Below are 26,201 nucleotides of genomic sequence, written 5' to 3'. Positions count from 1 at the left end.
ATATACACACTCACTCACTCACTTACTTAAACACACACACACACACTTATACACACACACACACACACACATACATATACACACACACATATACACACTCACTCACTCACTTACTTAAACACACACACACACACTTATACACACACACACACACACACACACATATACACACACACATATACACACTCACTCACTCACTTACTTAAACACACACACACACACTTATACACACTCACATGAAGCCACTTCTTTTCACTTTCACTGTCGGACTATTCTCGGTCCGACTCCCAGTTCGTACCGCTCTGACGACGCAGTGAGAGGGGCGGTCTGTGACATTATGAAATACTTGGAACTTAGAATTTAGGGGGTTTTACCATCTACAGTCCATAAAATTATCGAAAGATTCAGATTAAAACCTTCGGAAAACCCTCGTCTGTAAACACAGTCCATGACTGCAGCTAGGAACACAAGTTCACAAGGAACCACGATTCGCTGGACGTCCGGTTCCTCATCGCGCCGGTGCATCATCAGCGCCCGTTAGCTCCGAGACGAGCTCCCACCCGCACACCGATGATCACATTATTGTAAATGAGATTAGAACAGATGATAATTGTATTCATGCATGCAGAACGGGACTCCGACATCCTACAGGTGCCGGGCGACGTGCCTCCCTACCCTTCCATCTACTTCATCATCATCATCATCATCATCATCATCATCATCATCAGGAGATCAGGTCATTCAAATACAGAGACATGATAACGAAGATAAGAAGCAACTGTGTTTACAAACAAATCTAAAAGACGAGTTGCGAGTCCTTCAACAAATTCTAGACTTTGGGGGGTTCGTACCATTTACAGTCCATAAAATGATTGAAAGATTTAGGTTAACTTGCACACACAAGTCTAAAAGACGTGTCCTGAGTCCTTCTACCTCGTCCTAGAATCCAGGAGGATACGGGATTCAATGGGCCAACGTTCCTCCTTTTTGGGGTCTGATGTCTTTATTTTTAGGGGTCTGATGTTCCTTGTTTTTGGGGTCTGATGTTCCTCTTTTTTTGGGGTCTGATGTTCCTCCTTTTTGGGGTCTAATGTTCCTCCTTTTTAGGGTCTAATGTTCCTCCTTTTTAGGGTCTAATGTTCCTCGTTTTTGGGGTCTGATGCCCTCTTTTGGGGTCTGGTGTTCCTCCTTTTTGGGGTCTGATGTTTCTCCTTTTTAGGGTCTAATGTTCCTTGTTTTTGGGGTCTGATGTTCCTTCTTTTTAGGGTCTGATGTTCCTCCTTTTTAGGGTCTAATGTTCCTCCTTTTTGGGGTCTGATGTTCTTCCTTTTTGGGGTCTGATGTTCCTCCTTTTTGGGGTCTGATGTTCCTCCTTTTTGGGGTCTGATGTTCCTCCTTTTGGGGGTCTAATGTTCTTCCTTTTTGGGGTCTGATGTTCCTCCTTTTTGGGGTCTGATGTTCCTCCTTTTTGGGGTCTGATGTTCCTCCTTTTTGGGGTCTGATGTTCCTCCTTTTTGGGGTCTGATGTTTCTCCTTTTTGGGGTCTGATGTTCCTCCTTTTTGGGGTCTGATGTTTCTCCTTTTTGGGGTCTGTGAATGGAAATGTTATATTTTATTAGTTATTTGCATCAAACTTATACGTTTCTGCTTTCTTAGTTCAATTAGCAGAGGTAGAAGAGACTTTTGGAAGGTTACTTAGGGGCAGAGATATGTTGACCTTGGCATGGGCTTCTTGCTTCCGTGGGAATGCATGGGTGTCAGGATGGTGTGTGCGGGGTTGCACGCACAGTTTTGATACGGGTGCATTCTTGTGAAGGTACGCCATGTTTCTAACAAACTAACTATTCTTGTAGGATGATAAGCAAGTTTGATGTGGAAAGTTGACCTTGAGTTGGGTCGCTGAGAAGAGTTAGCCTGAAGGGGCAGTAAAGTGGGGTATAAATACTGTGATAGGGCAGACAGGAGGGGCCCTCTCTCCTCTGTAAAGCTGTGTGAGCGTTTGCATTGAGATTGGTCCTCAGCTGAGTAATAAATTGATTATTTGCTTTTATCATTATCCCGGTTGTCTGTGTCAATCTTTAAGGGTTATTTTGAATTCCCACAACAGGTCTGATGTTCCTTCTTTTTGGGGTCTGATGTTCTTCCTTTTTGGGGTCTGATGTTCCTTCTTTTTGGGGTCTGATGTTCTTCCTTTTTGGGGTCTGATGTTCTTCCTTTTTGGGGTCTGATGTTCCTCCTTTTTGGGGTCTGATGTTCCTCCTTTTTGGGGTCTGATGTTCTTCCTTTTTGGGGTCTGATGTTCCTTCTTTTTGGGGTCTGATGTTCTTCCTTTTTGGGGTCTGATGTTCTTCCTTTTTGGGGTCTGATGTTCCTTCTTTTTGGGGTCTGATGTTCTTCGTTTTAGGGGTCTGATGTTCTTCCTTTTTGGGGTCTGATGTTCCTCCTTTTTGGGGTCTGATGTTCCTCCTTTTGGGGGTCTAATGTTCTTCCTTTTTGGGGTCTGATGTTCTTCCTTTTTGGGGTCTGATGTTCCTCCTTTTTGGGGTCTGATGTTCTTCCTTTTTGGGGTCTGATGTTCTTTCTTTTTGGGCTCTGATGTTCCTCCTTTTCGGGCTCTGATGTTCTCCTTTTTGGGGTCTGATGTTCCTCCTTTTTGGGTTCTGATCTCCTGTTTTTAGGGTCTGATGTCCTCATTTTTGGGCTCTGATCTCCTCTTTTTAGGGGTCTGATCTCCTTTTTGGGCTCTGATCTCATTTTTAGGGTTTGATGTTTCTCATTTTTAAGGTGTGATGCCCTCCTTTCTTGTGTTATGGAAGTGGCCACCCTTGCGGTCCTATCGGTCGGTCAGACGTCTACGTACGGGTGTTGGCTTATACCCTATGATAGATTGGTGTCCTGTTTTTGGGTGCTACTGTTGCCCCAAAAATGAGCACCCCAGAGCTTTATCTTCCAGGCCAACCAAGGAAGATGGGTCAGATCCATGCTAAATCACCCTCGAATGCTCAACAGGGGTGTTTTTTTTGGTTTTTGGTCCTGCTTTGAGACAATATCAATTTGATTTGCGTTTAATGAAGGGTCTATAGATGTACAGTTGGCACCAACGCCAACGCTCGTCCATTACTGACAGACTAAACGTTGCACTGGTGCCATTTGGGACGGCTCTTTTAATCTTTTAATTTATTTGATTAATTTCTCCATTTGAATTAGCCCATGTCAGATACATTTGATCTCAGAGCAGTCTGCAGCGCTTCTGGACGTTGTTGATATTTGCTTCTGCTTTGTGTATTTGAGTTTGAACTCGTGTCAGTACACGCAGTGGGGAACTGTTTTACACACTTTTTAAATATTACATCAGAAAAACGTCAATGCGGTTCGATTTAAAAAAGTGCTTTGTTTGTCCAAAGTCCCAACTTTTTCTGCACTGTGGTTGCACTTTGAACCAAACGCTGAGGTAAACTTTATATTTTGGTGCAGAATAACATACTTTATAAGAGTTATATAATCGCGCTTTGAGGTTGTTTATATTCCTCAGAGTCGAGAACGCTGAATGACGTGAGCGCTTGAAGGCAGCATGTCTCGCTAAGCTGGGCTTTGTTGCAGGAAGTGAAGATGGCTTCCACAGCGGCTATGCTAACCGAGTCTGTTCTGGGCTGGTCTATATTCACTATTGTGCTCCTGGTGAGGATATATATCATATTTTATATATTTTATAGAATATTAATATAGAATATGTTCGAATTAAGCTGCCACACGACGCCAGTGCAGTAGGGTTAGTTATATACTCGATATTCGTCTGACGTTCGAGCTTCTTTCGTTTCGTTTTCGACTAATAAACATATAAAAATAAATAAAATGACACGAAATTACTCTACAATAAATATAAAAACATACAGTACTAGAATATATATATTCTGCTAATTATTATTTAACAATATTGCTTAAACGCGAAGTTAATCTGCGTTGAAAAGCTAAGGGAGCGTCTAAAAAGTGCATGAAGCGGAGTTAATATTATATATAGTTTTTAATTTCTATGATTTATTACTGTCCCCTGTTAATAACTAAGACTATTATTTTGTAATAAAGGTAAAATCTACAACAACCTGTATTATGTATTCATTTAAATTTACACCCCCTCATTTTTCCTAATTTTTTATTACTTTTTATGATTTATTAATGCACCCACAGTGTAGGACTTTTATTTTGTAGTGCAGACTAGTAAGTAGCGTGTGCCACTAAGTATCTACTCCAAATTTTTATTATCGTAGATTTACAACCTTCAATACGTTTAATAAATTTTTTCCCACTGCATGCACTTTTTAGACGCTCCCTTAGTTTTTTAAAGGTGTTTTCGCGCCTAGGCAATCCCTAATATGTTTTTTAGCGGTCTACGGTACCTTTCACAACTGGTACTTAAGCCCTAGACGTTCTAACGACGGAATTCGGGGTATGAATATGAGGTGACACGTGCGACAAGGGCGGGTGTAGCTCAGGAGTTCAGGGGCTAGACTGACACTAATCAGACACAATCACTGACTGGACGTGCGTTTTCTCCGCCCCGCAGCTCATCCTGGTCTTCTGCTGGATCTACGTCCGGCGGTACCAGAGTCGGCAGGAGAGCGAGGTGGTGTCCACCATCACGGCGATGTGCGCCCTGGCCGTGGCCCTGATCACGTCCGCTCTGCTCCCGGTGGACATCTTCCTGGTGTCCTTCATGAAGTCCCCCAACGGCACCTACAAGGTATCGCTTTAGGGATCACGTTCAGAGGGGGCGGGTGCTAGTCTGAGGGGGCGGGAGACGCATGGGCACTCTGACTGGATTAATCAAGTCTTGGCTGCTCAACAACCTGTGAACATCCTGATCCCTCAACACAACCGCCTGGTGCTTACACGTCAAGGTTACTAAAGGAACCTGATGCTAACCTGGTGCATTTTTTGGGGGGTGGGGTGGGGTGGGGTATTCTGGGGCGGGTGCGCATCCCTAATATTGTTTGTTTCCGTTCTCCCGTTTCAGGACTGGGCGGCGAGCAACGAAACACGGGTGCGAATCGAAGACACCGTCCTGCACGCTTACTACAGTAAGTACCTATGGGAACTTGTGCCCATTTCGTCCAGGGTGCATTAGTGAGGTCAGCTCAACTCATCAGTGCTGGAACAGAAAAGGTCCTTCCCTATACTGTTGCCAAGAAGCATACTACAATCAGTATTTTAGAATAACGAAAGGCGTCCACATACTTTCGTCCGTCGGTCTGGTCCTCCAGGGTGGCAGTTCAACCGAGAGTCCGAGAGCGCAGGTGCTAGCCCGGCCCGCCTGCAGTACACACCTACTGATGCGCGTGAACCCTCTCCTTATTTGGTCATATCCGATTCCCATGCTGTGAGGTTGAACCCGAGCTATTCAGTACTGTTTTATGAGCGTCCGTTCTTTAATGCAGCGCTCTCTCTCTCTCTCTCTCTCTCTCTCTCTCTCTGTGGTTCTGAAGCGAGGGTAATTAGACGCTGGAATGTTCTGTTCTCTCTTGGCGAGCCGCGTTAGCGCCTGATTAGCGTGTTTACAGGTCGTTCGGTCGGAAGCGTGTTCTCCTTCTCCGATCTGTTCCTGGAGGACGTTCCAAAACTGTCCAATTATTTACTGAACCGAGGGAACCTCTCTGCTTTTAAACCGACTTCCTCTTTATATATTTACTTGTTACGTCAGGAAAGCTAATTAGGAACGTCATTCAGGAGGGTCAGTTTGGAAAGTTAATTAGAAATGTCAGGAAAATCAGGAACGTCAGGAACGTCAATGAGAAATGTTAGGAATTTTCATCAGGAACGTAAGAAAAAGCAGGAACATTAGGAAAGCCAATCAGGAAAGTCAGGAAGGAACGTCAGTCAGGAATGTCAGGAACGTCAGGAAAGTGAATCAGGAATGTTAGAAAGGAACGTCAGTTAGGAACGTCAGAAAAGTCATTCAGGAACGTCATTCAGGAACGTCATTCAGGAACATCAGGAAGGAACGTCAGAAAAGGTCTGTCAGGAACGTCACTCAGGAATATAAGTTAGGAACGTCAAGAAAAGCAACCAGGAACGTCAAGAAGGAACTTCAGTCAGGAATGTTAGGAATGTTAATCAGGAAGGTCAGTCAGGAATGTCAATTAGGAACGTCAGGGAAGCAAATCAAGAACGTCAGAAAAGTCAGTCAGGAACGTCAGTCAGGAACGACAGTCAGGAACGTCAGAAACGTCAATTAGGAACGTCAGGGAAGCAAAGCAGGAACGTCAGAAAAGTCAGTCAGGAACGTCGGTCAGGAACGTCAGAAACGTCAATTAGGAACGTCAGGGAAGCAAATCAGGAACGTCAGAAAAGTCAGTCAGGAACGCCAGTCAGGAACGTCAAGAAGGAACATCAGGAAGGTCAGTCAGGAACGCTAGTTTGAAACGTCAAGAAAATCAATCAGGAACGTCAGGAAAGTGAATCAGGAATGTTAGAAAGGGAACGTCAGTTAGGAACATCAGGAAAGTCAGTCAGGAAGGTCAGAAAGGTCTGTCAGGAACGTCACCCAGGAACGTTAGTTAGGAACGTGAAGAAAAGCAACCAGGAACGTCAAGAAGGAACTTCAGTCAGGAATGTTAGGAATGTTAATCAGGAAGGTCAGTCAGGAATGTCAATTAGGAACGTCAGGGAAGCAAATCAGGAACGTCAGAAAAGTCAGTCAGGAACGTCAGTCAGGAACGTCAGTCAGGAACGACAGTCAGGAACGTCAGTCAGGAAGGTCAGAAAGGTCTGTCAGGAACGTCACCCAGGAACGTTAGTTAGGAACGTCAAGAAAATCAATCAGGAATGTCAAGAAGGAACGTCAGTCAGGAACATCAGGAACGTCAGAAAGGAACGTCAGGAACGTCAAGAAATTCAATCAGAAATGTCAGTGAGGAATGTTAACGAGGAACGTCAGGATAGTCAGTCAGCAAAGTAAATTAAAAAAGTAAATTAGGAACGTCAGGAAAGTAACTCAGGAACGTCGGTCAGGAACGTTTTCCTCCTCACTGCTGCTGTGACGGCGACTCCTGCTGTTGGGTCGATGCCCCATCACAAATATAAACGGAACACAGAGGTGGTCTGGCGTTCCTCTGTACCAGCTGTAAAATCTGACCCCCGGAATGATAAAGGTTTGAAACCCTGGAGCTCTGCTTTCACCTGGTCCTGCACCGGCTCCGTGTTCCTGAGCGGTCCGGAACGTCCTGATTCTGCCCGGTGTCCTACACTGCAGTGGCTGTGTGAGAGTGTGTGTGTGTGTGTGTGTGTGTGTTGTGTCCGGTGCGTCCTCCTGCCCTGCTGCCTTCCTAACATTTACATCACAATAGCCTGGCGCAGTGGAGCCGGGTACAAGAATAGATCTCACGCCAATCAATACCTGCGCCCAGCGCTCCAGCGCCACCACTGCTTCTTCTGCTAGCCCTGCGCTGCCGTTCACTTCCAATTACGCTCATCTCATACACACACACACACACACACACACACACACACACACACACACCGATTTGCATCCTGCAGCAAACCACGTCCTCCTCCTCCGGTAGGTGGAGATGGAGCTCCACGCAGGAAGCCTCATGCAGGGATCTTCTCCGAGCTCCTTCTCACATCGCTCCCTTCGTTATTTAGCGATAGGCGCTTCCAGGTTCGGATCTCGGCTGTGCTACCAGTCGGGTGGGCTCCATATAGCAGGCACGGTTGGTTGCCCGGGGTGCCTGTACAGAGAGTGGAGGAGCGCAGCGTTCGGGGTTCTGTTATTCGGCTCCGTTCGTACCCCCTCCCGGTGCCTCTGCGGCCGATAGGCATCACCGTGGCATCGTTCGTTTGCTTATCTCTCCTCACGAGTCCCTCGCACGATGTTTCCAACCCCACGCCGGCTGCCATATGCCTTTCACTCGGCTCCACGGCGGCTTCCGACATATCGCTTTGATCTACGGAACGCCACAGAGATAAAGATCTGTCAAACCAGTTCCTCACGCTCCGCTCAGAACCTCTGGAGCTCCTACAGGGGCGAGTGACATTTAGGTTCCTTCTTATCTCCCGGACCCAACACGCTCTTTGTCTGGATTCTCTGTTTAGCTGTCGGAACATTCATTCGGGGACGTCAAGCAGGAACGTCGGGAAAGTCAATCAGGAACAGCTGGAACATCAGGAAAGTTAATCGGAAATGCTTAAGCATATCAAATTTTTATTACGGGACAACGGTCCTTCTGTTCTAGCTGATGGTGTTTGGACTTTATTTTGTTTAACCAGTCGGAACGTCAAGGAAAGTCAGTCGGGAACGTCAATCAGGAACGTCAGGAGCGCCAGTCAGATAAATCAGGAAAGCTAATTAGTAACGTAAGTTAGGAACATTGGAAAAGTCAATCAGGAACGTCTGGAAAGTCAATCAGGAACGTCAGTCAGGAACGTCTGCAAAGTCAGAAATGTTGAGAACGTCATTCAGGAACATCAGGCTTGTCAGTCAGATATATCAGGAAAGCTCGATCAGGAACGTCAGGAATGTAAATCAGGAACGTTAGGAAAGTCAGAAATGTTAGGAACGTTGATCAGGAACGTCAGGAAAGTTAGTCAGGAACGTCAGTTAGGAACGTCAGGAATGTCTATCAAGAACATCAGGAACATCAGTCAGGAATATCAATGAAGAACGTCAGGAAGGTCAATCAGGAACGTCAGGAAAGTCAGTCAGGAACGTCAGTCAGGAACATCAGGAATGTCAATCAGGAACGTCAATCAGGAGTGTCAGTCAGATACATCAGGAAAGCTTATCAGGAACATCAGTCAGGAACATTTGGAAAGTCGGTCAGGAATGTTGATCAGGAACGTCAGTCAGGAACGTCAAGAAAGTCAGTCAGGAAAGTCAGAAATGTTGGGAACATCAGTCAGGAGCGTCAGTAAGATACATTAGGAAAGCTATTTAGGAACATCAATCAGGAACATCGATCAGGAACGTCAGGAACGTTGGGGCGTCAGTCAGGAACATCGATCAGGAATGTCAGGAAAGTCAGGAACGTTGGGATGTCAGTCAGGAACGTCGATCGGGAATGTCAGGAAAGTCAGGAACGTTGGGACGTCAGTCAGGAACGTCGATCAGGAACGTCGGGAATACTTTTGCTTATAAAAGATTTTCGGTTTGTTACCCTGGGTGATTGAGTGTAGATTGATGGTAAAAATGGCGACCTCGTCTATTCAGGTTCAAACCCACAACACATGAAGAGCACAGAGTGGATTCTTATAACCACGGGAACAGAAATCCTCCTTCTGTTCTGTATTCAGACCTTCATTTGTTCCACCGGATCGAAACGGTACCAGGAAAAATCAATCCTCAAACGGCAAAACACTGACCGCTATAAACGCTATCGAATAACCAAAAACACCGACACCAAACCACCAAACGGTCCAGAGTCAGTCGTTACGGTCCTCACACACACACACACACACTTCTCTAAAAGCCTGGACTAGCAGACGAGGAAGTTTGAACCCTTATCTTCCCGGTATTTACAGAGAATATAAACGTCCAGAAATAGCTCCCCCCCCCCGCCCCAGTCTCTTATGAAGCGTAATCTTTTGAAAGCTCGGCGTCGCGCTGCGGCATCCGTTTGAACCTCTCGCTCGCTCTACGCTTTCGTTCCGAGCAGTGGTGCAGCGCAGGGGGCAGAGGACACCCCCTCAGCCCCCTCAGCCTTCCGAATAAATCCTTCCCTGTCATTATGCGCTCCGGCTTCGGCAGTTCTACAGATCTACAGAGAAAGACCAGGACTGACTGACTGCTTCCGGAGAATTTGAACTTCTTAGACCTGTTTGTTACCCGTCCCTTTCCAAATTGGTTATTTGAGTTACTCTAGTGGGTGGAGCTGGTGGTGCCCCTGTGCCTTGACGGCATCTTCCAAGGAACGTTCCATCTCTTTTTGGGTGTTTAAGGCCTTGCTGTAAGTCCCAACAGTGGCAGCCTGGCAGAGCCGGGATTCAAACTCTCAACCTTCCAGTTTATGATTGGCTGAGAGGTTTACCAGAGTTGCTGGGAGAGTTGGAGATCCAGGCAACTAGGCACTACCAATCCATTACCCGCCATAATAAGTTTCACCTACGTAGCTCCTTTCCAGAGGTGATCCGGACACTGTTTACAGTTGGTTCTGGTCCAAGTCCTGTCGACTGTCTGCTGGAAAACCCAGAAGACCTCCTCTCCCTCTGTTGCCCATTGCAGTCTTCGGACAGGGGTCAACTTGTTTGACTCTTCACAATCCCTCTATAGTCAGAGGGAACAGTCTAACCGTTGGGAGGTGCACTGGTCAGTGCGCTCTCAGTGCAGGTCCCAAGTCCGGATTGGCGTAAAACCCGTACCAGGTCTGGTATGCGAACCATTTGAATAAAGTCTCGCCCCCCTGTGGTCATTTATTCCACCCGGAAGGTGGTTCTACCGATTTGGCATTGATGGGAGATGTTCGGGGACGGTTTACTTGCAGCCCGGTAGAGTCGGTAGTTCCAAATCCATACCCGTAGAGACTATTGCGCGGTTATCGACGCAGGCAGGCCCATACGGCGCGAGCCCCCGAACTCTCGTACGAACAGTGTGTTTTATTTTATTAACGATCCCGAACGGGGTCCAGCTATTAAACGTCTCAATCTTCGATGATGAACCGCCTCCGTTCGGTTTATTTAATCAGCGCAAGAATAATTTCCCCCTGCCGACTCGGTGCCAAGCTCTTGGCATCGTTTGAGGTAGTGCTTTAGCCGTGCCAGGCTGACCTTGACGTTTCGCCACAGATTTTATGTCAGGCTAAAAAAGAAAGTGGCCACGTAGAGAATAATGATAAATCAACCATTTTTAGAACGCTCATTAATCGACAGAGGTTAGTTTGGTCCTTCCAGTTACCTTTTCCAATCCCAGACTGGTAGCACCAGCAAGTGAAGAGTAGGTACGATGTTGTTGGGTTTGAAAGCCTATCCTACTTCTGGTCTTGGTGCTGAAACGTCCCTCAGAAGCAGGAGAGTCTTTCTTTCTCACAAGGAAGCTTCAAAGCCCACGGCGACTTTTCGTTGGAGGTCTTTAATGTACATCTTATCATCTTACCATGCTTATGCTTATATGCGGCCAAGAGTTCAAATGGGTGTCTCTGAAGGAAGAAAGGTCGGATCCGGTCTCTTGTGGTCGCTCCTGCATCTGGATAAGGTGCCCGCAGAGTCGGTGGATGATTCACGAGGGGCATCGTGTGAGTCTCCGTCTGGTGAACAAAAGGGCTGGTTGGTGACCGCACGTGTGGGCGCTATTTATAGCTACTCTGGAAAGTCGTCAGCCGTAGTCAGTCATGATTACTAAAAGAGCTCATTATTAGCAGGCCATGCCACAACGCTCTCTGACGCCACCGGATTAATGTAGAGTTTTGACCCAGATTTATCCAGAACGCAGAGTAAGGCAGTGTGTTCTAGCGCCGCTAGTCGCAGGCACGCGTATATTTCATTGCCCGTACGTGACATCGTTTGTTGTGGAACTGAAGGTGAGCTATAAAAGGAGGCAGAACTCACATGGAGGCGAATTTGGCTCTTTAATTATTTAGTCCCCATTTCTCCGCGTCAGGGGGATTAATATGCTAAACATCCCTCCCTGCCCCGGCGCACCCTGGCATTAGATCTTGTTAGCGGGTAATGGATGATCCGAGCCAACACGGCGCAGTCTAATCCCCCATTGTGTTAATATTCATGCTTTTATGATTAATGCTAGCCTAGCCGGGGCCTCGGAGCTGGAGCTTTTGTTGCCGCGCCGTAGTGCGTTCATCATCGTGACTTTTTTCCACTGAAGTCTTTAAGGGCCTCCTGGAAACACTGGACTCGATGCATACCCTGGACAAGGTGCCGGAGTGTCGCATGGCACCGAGCAAGGATAAGGATACAACCCGATTCCCTATAAGTCACCTATCTGCGCAGCACTCGCTACACCGGACTCCTGGAAGATTCCTGCAACTAGTAGCAATCACGGTGGTCAAATCTAGGAGTTTACTTCATCTACAGTCCTTGAAATTATCAAAATATCTAGAGAATCCGGGAGGGAAGAATCAAAACGTTTACAGACTCCTAGTCGAAAGTGAGGGGTAAGACCGTCAATACTTGGGCTGGGAGGTCTGTTGATTAAAATCCCACCCTAAGAGAGCTGCCAGAGAGTGTCTGTGAGCAATAACAGCTCAGCCCGTGAGGTACCTTTGGTGGCACATCCCTGCTGGAACATCTTGTGGACGAATTCTGCCTGAAAAAGTTGGGACAGGGGTTTAGCTGCGATACATGTTCAACAAGTCAGCTGAAACACTGGAGTTTATCCGCACCAGAGATGATGAAGTCCCGGTTCTTCTCTGTTTTTTTATTTCACAGCGCTGTACTCCATCATCCTCTTCTGCGTCTTCTTCTGGATTCCGTTCGTTTACTTCTACTATGAGGAGAAGGACGAGGATAACGGCAGCAAGTGCTCGGTAAGCTCACGGCTTTTCCGGTAAATCGGCGACTCTTGGGCCACGTTTGAAAAATTTGACGAATTCCCCCTCATTGTAGGCAAAATCCGGCAGGTAGACCACTGTCCCAAAACTGCACTGTAGGGCCAAAAGTATGTAGACACCCTGTCTGACAAGACACTTTGATATCAGAACATCCTTGTTATAGCGTTAAAGGGTTACGGGCTCCATCTGTTCAAGGATGGAATGGTCAGGAGTCGAAATCAGGAGTTGCACCTTCTGCTCCTCAGGGTTTCCGCTCCACGTTCTGGTTCAGGTGCGATTGAAGCCCGGGGGTCAAAACGTGACCCGTGTGGGAGTTCCGAGGACCGGTTCAGGAAGTTTCAGGCTGACCTGATTCCTCAACTTGCAAACCCAGTGCCAGAAAAGTTAGGACAGAGATAAATCTGTTCTTCCTACCTCTCAGACCAAACCTTTCTCGATTAGCCCAATTCAAACCGGACGTCCAACTCTATAAAGGTTCATTGGAGCATTTTGAGACCACTGTGGTCCTCAGATGCAATTCGATCCTGGAGACCCACGGACGGTTCCTCGGGCTTCACGGTTCTGTTTTGGTGGCCCTTGTAGACCCGGGTACGTGTCCCATCGATTCAGGTCGCAGTTTTAGACACTAATAAGCTCTGATTCTTCTTCTACCACAGCAGGTGAAGACCGCAGCCAAGTACACGACTGGATTCGTCATCGTCTGCGCCGCACTGTTCTTGATCGGGTAAAAGCGACTATATATATATAACATACTTACGAATAAGATGTATATGTATACGGAGACCCTGGCATAACTGGCGCTCCTTGTGGGGTTCTACATCCCGTGGGAAGTGGACGGAACCTTCGTACGGTCACCTAGGGGTAAAACAGGAGGCCCCCTGCAGCGGTGGACTTGTTCCTCTATCTGGTCTCTCGTCCGATAAGCTCCCGTTTAGGTCTCCGAATACTTCCGAGCATGCTAAGTGTAAGTCCTAGCTAATTGGTTTTGTCCGTCGCAGGGCGTTTGCACCACTGCAGCCTCCGCCCAAGCATAACTCCACCCAGTGGGAGAAGGTGCAGTACCTGTTCGAGGAGCTGGGCAGCAGCCGTGAGTACCACTTCCTACCTTACCCCAAGAGTCCCCTCACCCTATTACCTCCTTAGGTTGGCAACAATCCTGGTTCCTCGATGCTCCTATGCTACGTGTACCCACAAATCCATGCGTCTTTTGGCATAGTACAGGCTGTTTCCCTGGCAACAAGGACAAACGTTACTAATAGAACGGCTCAGACCACAAAGGTCATCAAGGATCATTGCTGGCCAGTGGTTTCTCTAAGGTTGGGGTTTGGTTTCGATGACCTAACCTTGCCCCGACCTTAACCCCATCCATCCAACCTCACCTCAAACCCTCAACCTCTAGAAGAAGTCGCTCAGGTGACTGTGGCTTCGCTGGCTAGCATCCAAGGGGCCGGGTGAGCATCTGGGGATGAGCGTAGAAATATGGCCTCATTATGCCTCCCGGCCTCCTGCTCGTCCTGATGGCGCCCTCCCGGTGGGAGACACGGGGTGCGAACCCGGGCGCTCTCTAATTTCGGCCGTTCGTTTCCTCTGATGCTGCGGACGGGAGGTTAATCGAGAGAAAGCGGTCCGTTCCTCCGGGATTCCACATTTCCGTTCGGCTCTGCCTGGCTAGCCGGTGCGGCGACTCCTGACTGACCCCGCCCGAAACGAAGAACCCGAACCAGGACCCTGCCCTGAACAGAGAGTCTGAGGCTAGTAGGTCCTTCCCTTCAGCACTGGAAGATGGAAGTTGGCCTCCAGGTTCAGAGGCACCTAGGCACCCCAATATCCGCCCTCTTGGTACATGAGAACCTGCTGGTCTGGGAGTTAGGGTTGCGCCCTGATCGCATTTCCTCCTTCGGACTCTCGCTTGTCCTGGTTCGGAAGCTCCCGATGGTCGCTCTTGTAGCTAGCGTGTGCTGAGAATGGTCCACCACCCTGTTAAAGTGGGTATGGGGTGGAAAAGTGCATCTATATGGTGGGGGTACCTCATAAAATGATTCCAGAAACGTCGGGTCAGTACGGGTCATGCTGGAACGAGAGGCGAGCACTTACGGTAACGGAGAGGTCTGAAGGAACCACGTCATCTTCACTTGATTACGCTACCGGAGTCCAGGCGCCGTTCTCAGAGTTATTGTCGGCATCACTTTCTCCAGACCAGAAATAGCACCGCGTACGCGCCTAACAATCCAGCACCGCCGAGGGAAGAACACCTCACAGGGTACGGAGGATGAGTGCTCCTCTGCTCCTTTGAAGTTCTCAGGGGCCTCCTAATTCCTGTAGATGGAGTTTAATGTTCCCGGGCTGCTCGCTCTACCCCAGGGGTTCGGCATAATGAAGATCTGGCGTAATGAACCTCCCTCGTTCCCCCGGTGGCACCAGGCTCCTCCGGGGACGGCCGGAGCACCGAGATAAGAGCGCGCCGTGTGCTTAAACCCTGCGGCTGGCGCGGCCTCCGAACCCCCTCTGATAGCGTACGCGATACGCCCTGCGCCTCAGCCCTGAGGAACCTTCAGCGGGAGTCTCCTAACCGAGTCAACTCCAATTCCCTATTTCCTTTTGTAATTGATTCAGCGACCCTAAAAGAGATTCAACCGACCCTATAATTGATTCAGTGAACACTAAAAGTGATTCTGCGACCCTAAAAGTGATTCAATGAACACTAAAAGTTATTCAACCGACCTTAAGTGATTCATTCTACCCTAAAGGCGATTCAACCGACCCTATAATTGATTCAGTGAACACTAAAAGTGATTCTGGGACCCTAAAAGTGATTCAGTTAACACTAAAAGTGATTCAATGAACCGTAAAAGTAAATCAGTCTACTCTAAAAGTGAGTCAGCGACCCTAAAAGTGATTCAACCGACCCTAAAAGTGATTCAATTAACCGTAAGTGATTCAACCAACCCTGAAGGTGATTCAACCAACCCTAAAAGTGATTCAACCGACCCTAAAAGTGATTCAACTGACCGTAAGTGATTCAACTGACCCTAACAGTGATTCAACTGACACTAAAATTGATTCAGCTGATCCTAAAAGTGATTCAACCGACACTAAAATTGATTCAATGAACACTAAAAGTTATTCAACCAACCTTAAGTGATTCATTCTACTCTAAAAGCGATTCAACCGACTCTAAAACTGATTCAGTTAACACTAAAAGTGATTCAACGAACCGTAAAAGTAAATCAGTCTACTCTAAAAGTGAGTCAGCGACCCTAAAAGTGATTCAACCGACCCTAAAATTGATTCAGCGACCCTAAAAGTGATTCAACTGACCGTAAGTGATTCAGCTGACCCTAAAATTGATTCAGTGAACACTAGAAGTGATTCAACCGACCCTAAAAGTGATTCAATCGACCCTAAAATTGATTCAGCGACCCTAAAAGTGACTCAACTGACCGTAAGTGATTCAGCTGACCCTAAAATTGATTCAGTGAACACTAGAAGTGATTCAACCGACCCTAAAAGTGATTCAATCGACCCTAAAATTGATTCAGCGACCCTAAAAGTGACTCAACTGACCGTAAGTGATTCAACTGACCCTAAAAGTGATTCAATTGACCCTAAAAGTGATTCGTTTAACTCAAAATGTGATTCACTCAACCCTATAAGTGATTCTGAGACCTGAGCAGTCCTCTAGAGCCTCAGACAGGCAGCAGGAGTCACCGGTGCAGCAGCATCGACTGTTACTTATGCCTGCCGAGCGCCCGGCCGGGCTGATAGCACCCTCTATGACCCTCCGTATTATTTACGTTATTCTTCTCTGTCTCTCCCACAGACGGTCTGGAGGCTCTGGCTTTCTCCATCAGCACCCTGACGCTGATCGGCATGCTGGCGGTGATCACCTACACTGTGAGTACACGGACGGTGGTGCCGGTGGTGGTGGTGGGAGAGAACTGAGGGATGTAACCGGAGATTAGAACCGACTGTTTTAGGGGACGATCCGTATCCTCGGGCGTCCCCGCTCCCTCAGACCCTGCCATGAATAAAACAGGACCGCTCTCCCGGCGGTACGGGTGTCGGCCGGCTGACAGGCGATTAATCAGACGAGCTGCGTGTTGTTATTAGGTGCGATTAACCTAATGGAGGTAAGTGACGGACTCCATACGGAGACGAGACGTCCTCCAGGACCGCTTCATTCATCATCTCGCTCCTGGATTCCTCTCCAGGGGCCGATAATTACGCTCCGGGTTCTTTCTGAGCGCCCCCTACTGGTGACGCGTCCTTGGTTCCCATAAGAAACGGTGCCTCAAGGTCCTAAGAAGCCGGAACAGAACCAGTTCAACGTTTAATTGGAGGGTTGCCGGGTCAAGCCTCACCCTTGCCAAATTGGGCCCTTGATTGAGGCCCTTGAGCTTCATTTGCTCAAATTGCGCAGTGTATGGGAATTTGTGCCCGTTCAGTAGTACATCAACCATACAAACGCTCCTTTGTACTACCGAACAGGCACAAATTCCCACACACAGACTTACTTTAAAGTCTTGTGAGAAGATTGTTATTTATATATTTAAATTTATTTTTATCTTTTAACTTTTTTCTTTATTTCTTTTTATGTATTTTTTTTAATTTTTTTTAAATTTAATTATTTCATATTATTTTTTATTTATTATTTGTTTTTATTTACTTTCTATGTATTTTAAATCATTTCTTATTTTAATTTATTTATTTTAATTCATTTTTATCCATTTTTTGTTTATTATAATTTTGTTTTATAAATATTGTTTATTTTTTATCTATTGTTATTTTTTATTATTATTTATTTATTTTTATGTATTTTTATCTATTTTTTATGTATTATTATTAGTTGTTTTTATTTATTTTCTACATATTTTTAATCATTTGTTCTTGTTTTTATTTATTTTATTTTATTTGTATCTATTTTTTATTTATTATAAATTTTAACCATTTTTAAAATATTGTTTATTTAATATTATTAATTGACTTGTTTTTTAACTATTTTGTATTATAATTTTTTATTTCTTATTTTTAATTTTAATTTACTATTATTTGCCAAATCGGGCCCTTGATTAAGGCCCTTGTATGGGAATTTGTGCCCCCCCCGGCCAAGGAACGGACGCATTCGTACCGCTACGACGGTTGCCTTGGCGATTGATCCTGCATTTTTAATTACGTTTACCTTATACGGCAACGAATGCTTACTTCACGTCCAGTCGTCCTCGAACCCCGGTACCAGAAGGTACCAGATACCAGAGCCGCCGGAAACGATCCATGATGCGCTTCTTGTGCAGCAACAGTTTAGGGAAGGCCCCTATAAAGTCTAATGAGTGTGTTAATGAAGTAGTAATAATGATTTTCTTTGATCTTTTTGGCGTGTGCAGGCGTACGGCATGTCGGCGCTCCCCCTGAACCTGATCAAAGGAACCCGCGTCGTCCACTACGAGCTCCTGGAGAACACCGAGGACGCGGAGGACGTGGAGCAGCAGATAGACAAGCTGAAAGCCAAGGTGAGGCCACGCCCCCTGCTGGCTGATCGACGGCGCTGCACAATGAGACCGGGAGGGGGAATAGGATATGACTAAACCTCTGTCCCTGTGTGCAGTGTGCGGACGGGCGGCCCCTCTCGGTGAGAGACCGGAGGAACCTGCAGGACCTGGAGGAGAAGCTTCGGACGCTGCGCCGGAAGGGTCGCCACCTGGAGAACGCCCAGAAGGGCTGCTGCGCCAGACTGGGCGGGGCCCTGCGTCCCATAAAGGTATAACACCATCGTCCCCGTCATTATAAATATACGCACATTTAATACCTGCGCCGTCGTCATGGTTACGGCCCGCAGCGACCAGCGTCGGCTGGAGTGGTGTAAAGCACATCGTTATTGGACTATAGAGAACATCAACCATACAAACGCTGTTTTGTACTATCCCCACACACAGACGTACTTTCAAGTCTTTATTTATTTTTACGTATTTGTTATTTTTTATTTATTTTATTTCATATTATGTTTGAATTTTGATATTTTTATTCTTATTTGTTTCTATTTGTTTTTATCATATTTTTTATTTTCATATATTTTATCTTTTTAAATGTATTCTTAGGTTTAACAATTTTAAAATTTGTTTATTTAATATTATTTATTCATTCTTGCTTATTTTTTTTAACTATTTTGTATTATAATCTTTTTATTTCTTATTTTTTATTTATTCATTTATTTATTTTATGTATGTATTATTATCTTTTATTTGTTTTATTTCATATTTATTATTTGTTGTTATTCATTTTCTATGTATTTTTTATCATCGTTTTTAATTTCTTATTTGTGTTTATTTATTTTTATTTATTTTTTATTTTTTATTATTTTTTATTATTTTTTTATTTGTATTTATTTAATATTGCTTTTTTTGTAATAAAATTTTTAATTTTTATTCATTTTATGCATTTTTTCTCATTTTTCATTTCTTGTTTTTATTTTTATTTAATTTATTTCTTAATAAATTATTTATTTTTGAATGTATTTATTATTTATTTATTTATTTAATATTATTTATCTGGTTTTAATGTATAATTTTTATTTTTTAATTAAATTTTATATTTATTATTTAATATTATTATTATTCTCTGTGATGGTTCTGGACGAGTTGATGAAGAACCTCAGACACTCAGCAGGTGTTGTTTTGAATCCCCTCAGTAAGAATGGGGTATATCTAAGTGAGGCGTTACCTGCTGTGCTCTCTCTCCTCAGGTGTTACTGGGCGTGTTCTTCATCCTGGTGGCTCTGCTCTTCTTCGTCTGCTTGTTCATTTCTAAGTAAGTAAGTCCTCGTGTCCTCGTACGGGGACGTTCGGGCGCCCCTGCACCCCTGAGGGCGGGGCGCGCCCCTAAACCAGTAGAAGAGGAGCTGGTTCCATGCTAACCTCCCCCCCCCCCCTCCCCCCCCCCCCTCCCCTCTCCCCCTGCAGTCTGGATAAAGCCCTGAACTCGGCCGGGATCAGCACCGGCTTCATCGTGTTCGGTACCAACCTGACCAACCCCCTGAACGAGCTGCTGCTGGCCATGCAACCGGTGGGTTCAGTACCAGGAGGACCGCAGGCGGGCCGGTGTAGCAGCTGCACTCTCTCATTACCCTGTATCTCTCTCTCCCTCCAGGTGTTCCCTCTGGACTACCTGCTGATCGTGGTCATCACCGGCTACTTCATCCTCACCTCCATGGCGGGAATCCGTCACATGGGCGTCTGGTTCTTCTGGATCAGGGTAACGTCGTTAAAGTGATTCAACTGAGTCTAATAGTGATTCACCTGAGTCTAAAAGTGATTCAGTCCACCCTAAAAGTGATTCATCTGACTCTAGAAGTGATTTAATCCACCCTAAAAGTGATTCATCTGACCTTACAAGTGATTCATCTGACCCTAAAAGTGATTCAATCCACCCTAAAAGTGATTCATCTGACCCTAAAAGTGATTTAATCCACCCTAAAAGTGATTCATCTGACCCTAAAAGTGATTTAATCCACCCTAAAAGTGATTCATCTGACTCTAGAAGTGATTTAATCCACCCTAAAAGTGATTCATCTGACTCTAGAAGTGATTTAATCCACCCTAAAAGTGATTCATCTGACCCTAAAAGTGATTTAATCCACCCTAAAAGTGATTCATCTGACCCTAAAAGTGATTTAATCCACCCTAAAAGTGATTCATCTGACCCTAAAAGTGATTTAATCCACCCTAAAAGTGATTCATCTGACCCTAGAAGTGATTTAATCCACCCTAAAAGTGATTCATCTGACTCTAGAAGTGATTCAATCCACCCTAAAAGTAATTCATCTGACCCTAAAAGTGATTTAATCCACCCTAAAAGTGATTCATCTGACCCTAGAAGTGATTTAATCCACCCTAAAAGTGATTCATCTGACCCTAGAAGTGATTCAATCCACCCTAAAAGTGATTAATCTGACCCTAGAAGTGATTTAATCCACCCTAAAAGTGATTCATCTGACCCTAAAAGTGATTCATCTGACCCTAAAAGTGATTCAATCCACCTTAAAAGTGATTCATCTGACCTTACAAGTGATTCATCTGACCCTAGAAGTGATTCAATCCACCCTAAAAGTGATTCATCTGACCTTACAAGTGATTCATCTGACCCTAATAGTGATTCAATCCACCCTAAAAGTAACTGGGTTAACTCTAAATGTGATTTATTTATTTGACCCTAAAAGTGATTCAGCTGAGTCTAAAAGCGATTTAATCGAAACTAACTGATTCATTTAACCCTAAAAATAATTCAGTTGTCCCTAAAAGCGATTCGTTTAACCTTAAGTGATTCAATGGACTCTAAAAGTGAATTAATCGACCCTGTGATTCAATTGACTGTAAAAGCGATTCACTTGACTCTAAAAGTGATTCAACTGACCCTAAAAAGACTGACCTTAAGTGATTCAGTGGCCCTAAAACTGATTCCACCAACCCTAAAAGTGGTGCAGTGACAGGGTCAGTCATATTTCCACGAGTCCGTGCTCAGTCCCGGGTCACATGACCAGGTTTGGTGTTTTTTATTACGTGTTTCTGGAGGTGGGCGTGTCTCTCTGCTGAAGGGCGTGGTCTCTTCTCCTCTGTGCAGCTGTATAAGATCCGCCCGGGCCGGACCCGCCCTCAGGCTCTGCTCTTCCTCTGCATGATCCTGCTCCTCATCGTCCTTCACAGCAGCTACATCATCTACAGCCTCGCCCCGCAGTACGTCATGTACGGCAGCCAGCGCTACCTGCTGCAGGTGAGAGCCTGGGACTCGAACCCATCAACCGCTGATTATACCTGCAGTGTTATAAAATGTGTTTATCTGCTGTTCCTCAGACGCCCCTGACCACCTCAGACGATCCACCTCAGAGGAACCGAACCACTGGAACCACCGTCAAGATCTGTGACGCCGACGCCCCTGAGGGTACGAGAGCAGGGCACGAGTACACCCCACCCCTACACACCCGCTAAAAGTGATTCAACACAGTCTAAAAATGATTCAGTTACCCTCAAAATAAATCAACAGAGTCAGTTACCCTAAAATGATTCAGTTACCCTAAAAATGATTCAACAGAGTCTAAACATGATTCAGTTACCCTAAAAATGATTCAACAGAGTCTAAAAATGATTCAGTTACCCTAAAAATGATTCAACAGAGTCTAAAACTGATTCAACAGAGTCTGAAAGTGATTCAATCCACCTTAAAAATGATTCAACAGAGTCTAATAGTGATTCAACAGTCTAATAGTGATTCAGTTACCCTGAAAACGATTCAACAGAGTCTAATAGTGATTCAACAGTCTAATAGTGATTCAACAGATTCTAATAGTGATTCAACAGAGTCTAATAGTGATTCAACAGTCTAATAGTGATTCAACAGAGTCTAATAGTGATTCAACAGAGTCTAAAAGTGATTCAACAGAGTCTAAAAGTGATTCAACAGTCTAAAAGTGATTCAATCCACCTTTGATTCAGGTACCCTTAAAATGATTCAACAGAGTCTAATAGTAATTTAGTCCACCTTAGAAATGATTCAACTGATTCTAAGTGATTCAATCCACCTTAAAAATGATTCAACATAGTCTAAAAGTGATTCAACAGAGTCTAAAAATGATTCAACAGTCTAAAACTGATTCAACAGTCTAATAGTGATTCAGTTACCCTGAAAACGATTCAACAGAGTCTAATAGTGATTCAACAGTCTAATAGTGATTCAGTTACCCTAAAAACGATTCAACAGAGTCTAATAGTGATTCAACAGTCTAATAGTGATTCAACAGATTCTAATAGTGATTCAACAGAGTCTAATAGTGATTCAACAGTCTAATAGTGATTCAACAGAGTCTAATAGTGATTCAACAGAGTCTAAAAGTGATTCAACAGAGTCTAAAAGTGATTCATCAGTCTAAAAGTGATTCAATCCACCTTTGATTCAGGTACCCTTAAAATGATTCAACAGAGTCTAATAGTAATTTAGTCCACCTTAGAAATGATTCAACTGATTCTAAGTGATTCAATCCACCTTAAAAATGATTCAACATAGTCTAAAAGTGATTCAACAGAGTCTAAAAATGATTCAACAGTCTAAAACTGATTCAACAGAGTCTAATAGTGATTCAACAGAGTCTAAAAGTGATTCAACAGAGATTAAAAGTGATTCAACAGTCTAAAAGTGATTCAATCCACCTTTAAAACGATTCAACCGAGTCTAAAAGTTATTCAATTACCCTGAAAGTGATTCATCTGACCCTAAAACTGATTCACTTACCCTGAAAATGATTCAGAGTCTAAAAGTGATTCATCTGACCCTAAAACTGATTCACTTAGCCTAAAAATGATTCAACAGTCTAAAAGTGATTCAACCGACCCTAAAGTGATTTAACCAACCCTAAAAATGATTGAAAGTAATTCAGTTGGCCTTTAAAACATTTCAAACAACCCTAACCCACCCTAAAAATGAATCAATTACCCTAAAAGTGATTCAGCTGACCTTAAAAGTGATTCAATTACACTAAAAATGATTCAGCTGATCTTGAAAGTAATTCAGTTGGCCTTTAAAATGTTTCAACCAACCCTAATAATGATTCAGTTAATTCTAAAAGTAAAATAAGCAGTAAGAATGATAATCTAAATGAATAAGAACTGATCATGAAGTGTGATAGTGCCTCTCCGCTGTTCTCCGGCTGTAATCTGATTGATTTTTGGCGGCGGTTCTTTAAACTAAAGTGTGGACGGTTTTTCACCGCCCCGTTATAAACCCGCCGTGTTTTTATTCTCCTAAACGACTGAAGCCACTCGAGTGCTGATTTAGAAGCGAAACCCTGGACTGGTTTTAATGATGGATGAATTATTCACTGCATCCTAACGGTTCCCTAGCAACAGTGATCAGAGCTCATAACTTTATTCTTTATTAAAGCAGAATCTTTTAACGTTCTGTTTGGTTGAATCACTATTAGGCTTAATAGAATCGCTTTTTAGGTCGGTTATATCGTTTTTAAAGTCAGTTGAATCGCTTCTAGGTGTGGTGGAAGTCAACTGAGTCACTTTTAGGGTCAGTTGAATCATTTTTAGGGTGATTGAATTGCTTTTAGGGTCATTTGATTTGCTTTTAGGGTCATTTGATTTGCTTTTAGGGTCATTGAATCACTTTTAGGGTCATTGGATCGTTTTTAGGGTCAGTTGATTCACTTTTAGGGTCATTTGATTTGCTTTTAGGGTCAACTGAATCACTTTTAGGGTAAACTGAATCACTTTTAGGGTCATTTGATTTGCTTTTAGGGTCAGTTGATTCACTTTGAGGGTCATTGAATCACTTTTAGGGTCATTTGATTTGCTTTTAGGGTCAAGTGAATCACTTTTAGGGTCAACTGAATCACTTTTAGGGTCAGCTGATTTGCTTTTAGGGTTACTGAATCACTTTTAGGGTCAACTGAATTACTTTTAGGGTCAGCTGAATCACTTTTAGGGCAGATGAATCACTTTTAGGGTCAACTGAATCACTTTTAGGGTCAACTGAATTACTTTTAGGGTCAGCTGAATCACTTTTAGGGTCAGTTGATTTGCTTTTAGGGTCAACTGAATCACTTTTAGGGTCAGTTAATTTGCTTTTAGGGTCATTGGATTGCTTTTAGGGTCAGTTAAATCACTTTTAGGGTCGGTCGAATCACTTTTAGGGTCATCGAATCGCTTTTAGGGTCCGTTGATTCGCTTTTAGCGTCAACTGAATAACTTTTAGGGTCGGCTGAATCACTTTTAGGGTCGGTTGATTCGCTTTTAGGGCCAGATGAATCACTTTTAGGGTCGGTTGATTAGCTTTTAGGGTCACTGAATCACTTTTAGAGTCAATTGAATCACTTTTAGTCAATTGAATCACTTTTAGTCAATTGAATCACTTTTATTGTCAACTGAATAACTTTTAGGGTCGGCTGAATCACTTTTAGGGTCAGTTGATTCGCTTTTAGGGTCACTGAATCACTTTTAGAGTCAATTGAATCACTTTTAGGGTTTATTGTTGTATGTTTGTTTGTTTCAGACCAGTGCACCATGACCAGGTCCTACCTGTTCCTCCACAAGTTCTGGTTCTTCAGCACCGCCTACTACTTCGGGAACTGGGCGTTCCTGGCCGTCAGTAACAGTCTCAGTCGTTTATTCACCATTCCTCAGACCTTTAAGCCCGGTATCTTTGTGGACGCCCTTGTTTCTGTCGGTTCTCAGGTGTTCCTGATCGGTCTGGTGGTGTCGTGCTGCCGGGGGAAGAAGTCGGTGATCGAGGGGGAGGTGGAGGACGACGACTCCGACTGCAGCGACGACGAGTACGTGCGTTAGCGAGGCCTGCACTCCGCCCTGCCTCTCCAACCCTCGATTTCTATCGTTTTGTGATAATAATAATAATAATAAAGCTTTTTTTCTTTGTGTGGTTTTGGGCTAATACAATAACCCCAGGTGAATTCTGGGAGACATCCTTACCGCATGTAGAGCTCTCCTACCGGCCACAGGGGGCAGTGTCGGGTACTTGTCTGCTGGGTGGGAACTAAAAGGAGAGGCCAAAAAAATTGGGGGCGGGGTCTTCAAAGCTGCGTAAGGACGTCTGCCCGGATACTTAGCCAATCGTAGACGAGTAAACACTCGGTCCAAATCCGAGAGGTCGTGGGCCATCGTGATGGACCCCTGAGCGACCCCTCTGAGTCACCAGCGCCCCCTACTGGTCATATGAAGCTTCCAGAAATCGCACCCTGATGTACAGTAAATGTTTTAAAGATTTATTAGAATGACTGTCGCTGTCCTGCTGTGTTCTATACTGTCAAAAGTATCCGGACACCCGAGCGTAAGCTTGTCGGACGTCCCCAAACCGTGTCGGGGCTCTGTGCAGGACACTGGACACTTTCTTGCTTTTTAAACCAGAAATTATAGGGCTGTCCCAATACTTTTGACCGTATACTCGTTGAATGGACAGTTGTGTTTCTGTATTAAAAATGTTTCTATCTACAAATCTGACATTAAAATACGTTTTAATTCCTCGAATCCTCTCCTGGTGTCGAAGTGTTTTGTTGACGTTATTGATAAAAAATGACATTTTGAGGGGTATCGAATTTAAGTTTTTTCATTTTGATAAAGAGACCCTAAATGTGCCGCTCCCGTGGGCTCGGTGATACTTCGGTCGTCCCTCGTTGGTAAACGGACTTAATGGCTGCAAGTGGAAGTGCCACAGAGCTAATCTGAGACGGGGTGGAAAGGGAAACCTGTGCTCTAGACTGACCGGGCACCTTAATTGTTGCCTGTCCGTGAAGGTTCACGTGTCCTCCAGAAGTTTCCCCCCTAAATATTTGGATGTTTCAGAGTTCCGGCCCCTCCGGGGTTGGCGTTGAGCGCCGTTGCCTTACGCAAAGGAGCAGAGATGCGTAATTTATGGTTACTGGAATGTACAGCCACTTGTTTCCTTTCCCAGAGGTAAGTCCTCGCGTCTACCTTCCTACTTACCTGAGGCTGCATCCTGGGGCCACCAAAGTCATCCCTGCTATCCTAGGCTGCCCAAGGTAGATGAAAGTCTAGTTCCTTGTCATAATGTGGCAAAAATCACTCCAGATGAATCTACGTGTAGAGTTCGGGATGCTTGGCAACCTGATTCTTAAAATTTGGGAACGTCCTATCACCCCTTACTGCACCGGCAACCTTTACCCCAAGAGTTGGGTTCTTCCTCTCATCGGTC

The 26,201-nt window shown here is 44.7% G+C and overlaps 2 protein-coding genes across 2 annotated transcripts in view; one reads left to right on the top strand and one right to left on the bottom strand.

Moving 5' to 3' along the window:
* The window catches only part of LOC134326453 (collagen alpha-1(XIX) chain), a 48,849-nt gene extending 45,318 nt beyond the window's left edge, over positions 1-3,531 (bottom strand). Inside the window, exon 1 of the mRNA XM_063008623.1 lies at positions 3,485-3,531. The gene's annotated coding sequence lies outside the window, so the exon portion shown is untranslated. The remainder of the gene's footprint in view (positions 1-3,484) is intronic.
* A 72-nt stretch (positions 3,532-3,603) lies between these two features.
* lmbrd1 (LMBR1 domain containing 1) lies at positions 3,604-25,516 on the top strand. The gene is made up of 16 exons (XM_063008890.1): positions 3,604-3,678; positions 4,562-4,738; positions 5,012-5,075; positions 12,370-12,467; positions 13,148-13,215; positions 13,490-13,578; positions 16,312-16,385; positions 17,873-17,998; positions 18,094-18,246; positions 19,228-19,292; positions 19,445-19,547; positions 19,632-19,736; positions 21,102-21,251; positions 21,332-21,419; positions 24,528-24,619; positions 24,710-25,516. The coding sequence occupies exons 1-16, from the start codon at positions 3,610-3,612 to the stop codon at positions 24,818-24,820; spliced, it is 1,632 nt and encodes a 543-aa protein (XP_062864960.1). The 5' UTR covers positions 3,604-3,609; the 3' UTR covers positions 24,821-25,516.
* The last annotated feature ends 685 nt before the right edge of the window (positions 25,517-26,201 follow it).

This window comes from Trichomycterus rosablanca, chromosome 14 (assembly GCF_030014385.1).
Source record: "Trichomycterus rosablanca isolate fTriRos1 chromosome 14, fTriRos1.hap1, whole genome shotgun sequence".
In the NCBI taxonomy this organism is placed as follows: domain Eukaryota; kingdom Metazoa; phylum Chordata; class Actinopteri; order Siluriformes; family Trichomycteridae; genus Trichomycterus; species Trichomycterus rosablanca.
This window is presented reverse-complemented; position numbering and strand designations above follow the sequence as displayed.

Coding starts and splice junctions, on each gene's coding strand:
- lmbrd1 (XM_063008890.1), top strand. CDS start 3,610: ATGGCTTCCACAGCGGCTATGCTAACCGAGTCTGTTCTGGGCTGGTCT. Junction 13,579..16,311: donor CGAGGAGCTGGGCAGCAGCC/GTGAGTACCACT, acceptor TCTCTCCCACAG/ACGGTCTGGAGGCTCTGGCT. Junction 16,386..17,872: donor TGGCGGTGATCACCTACACT/GTGAGTACACGG, acceptor TGGCGTGTGCAG/GCGTACGGCATGTCGGCGCT.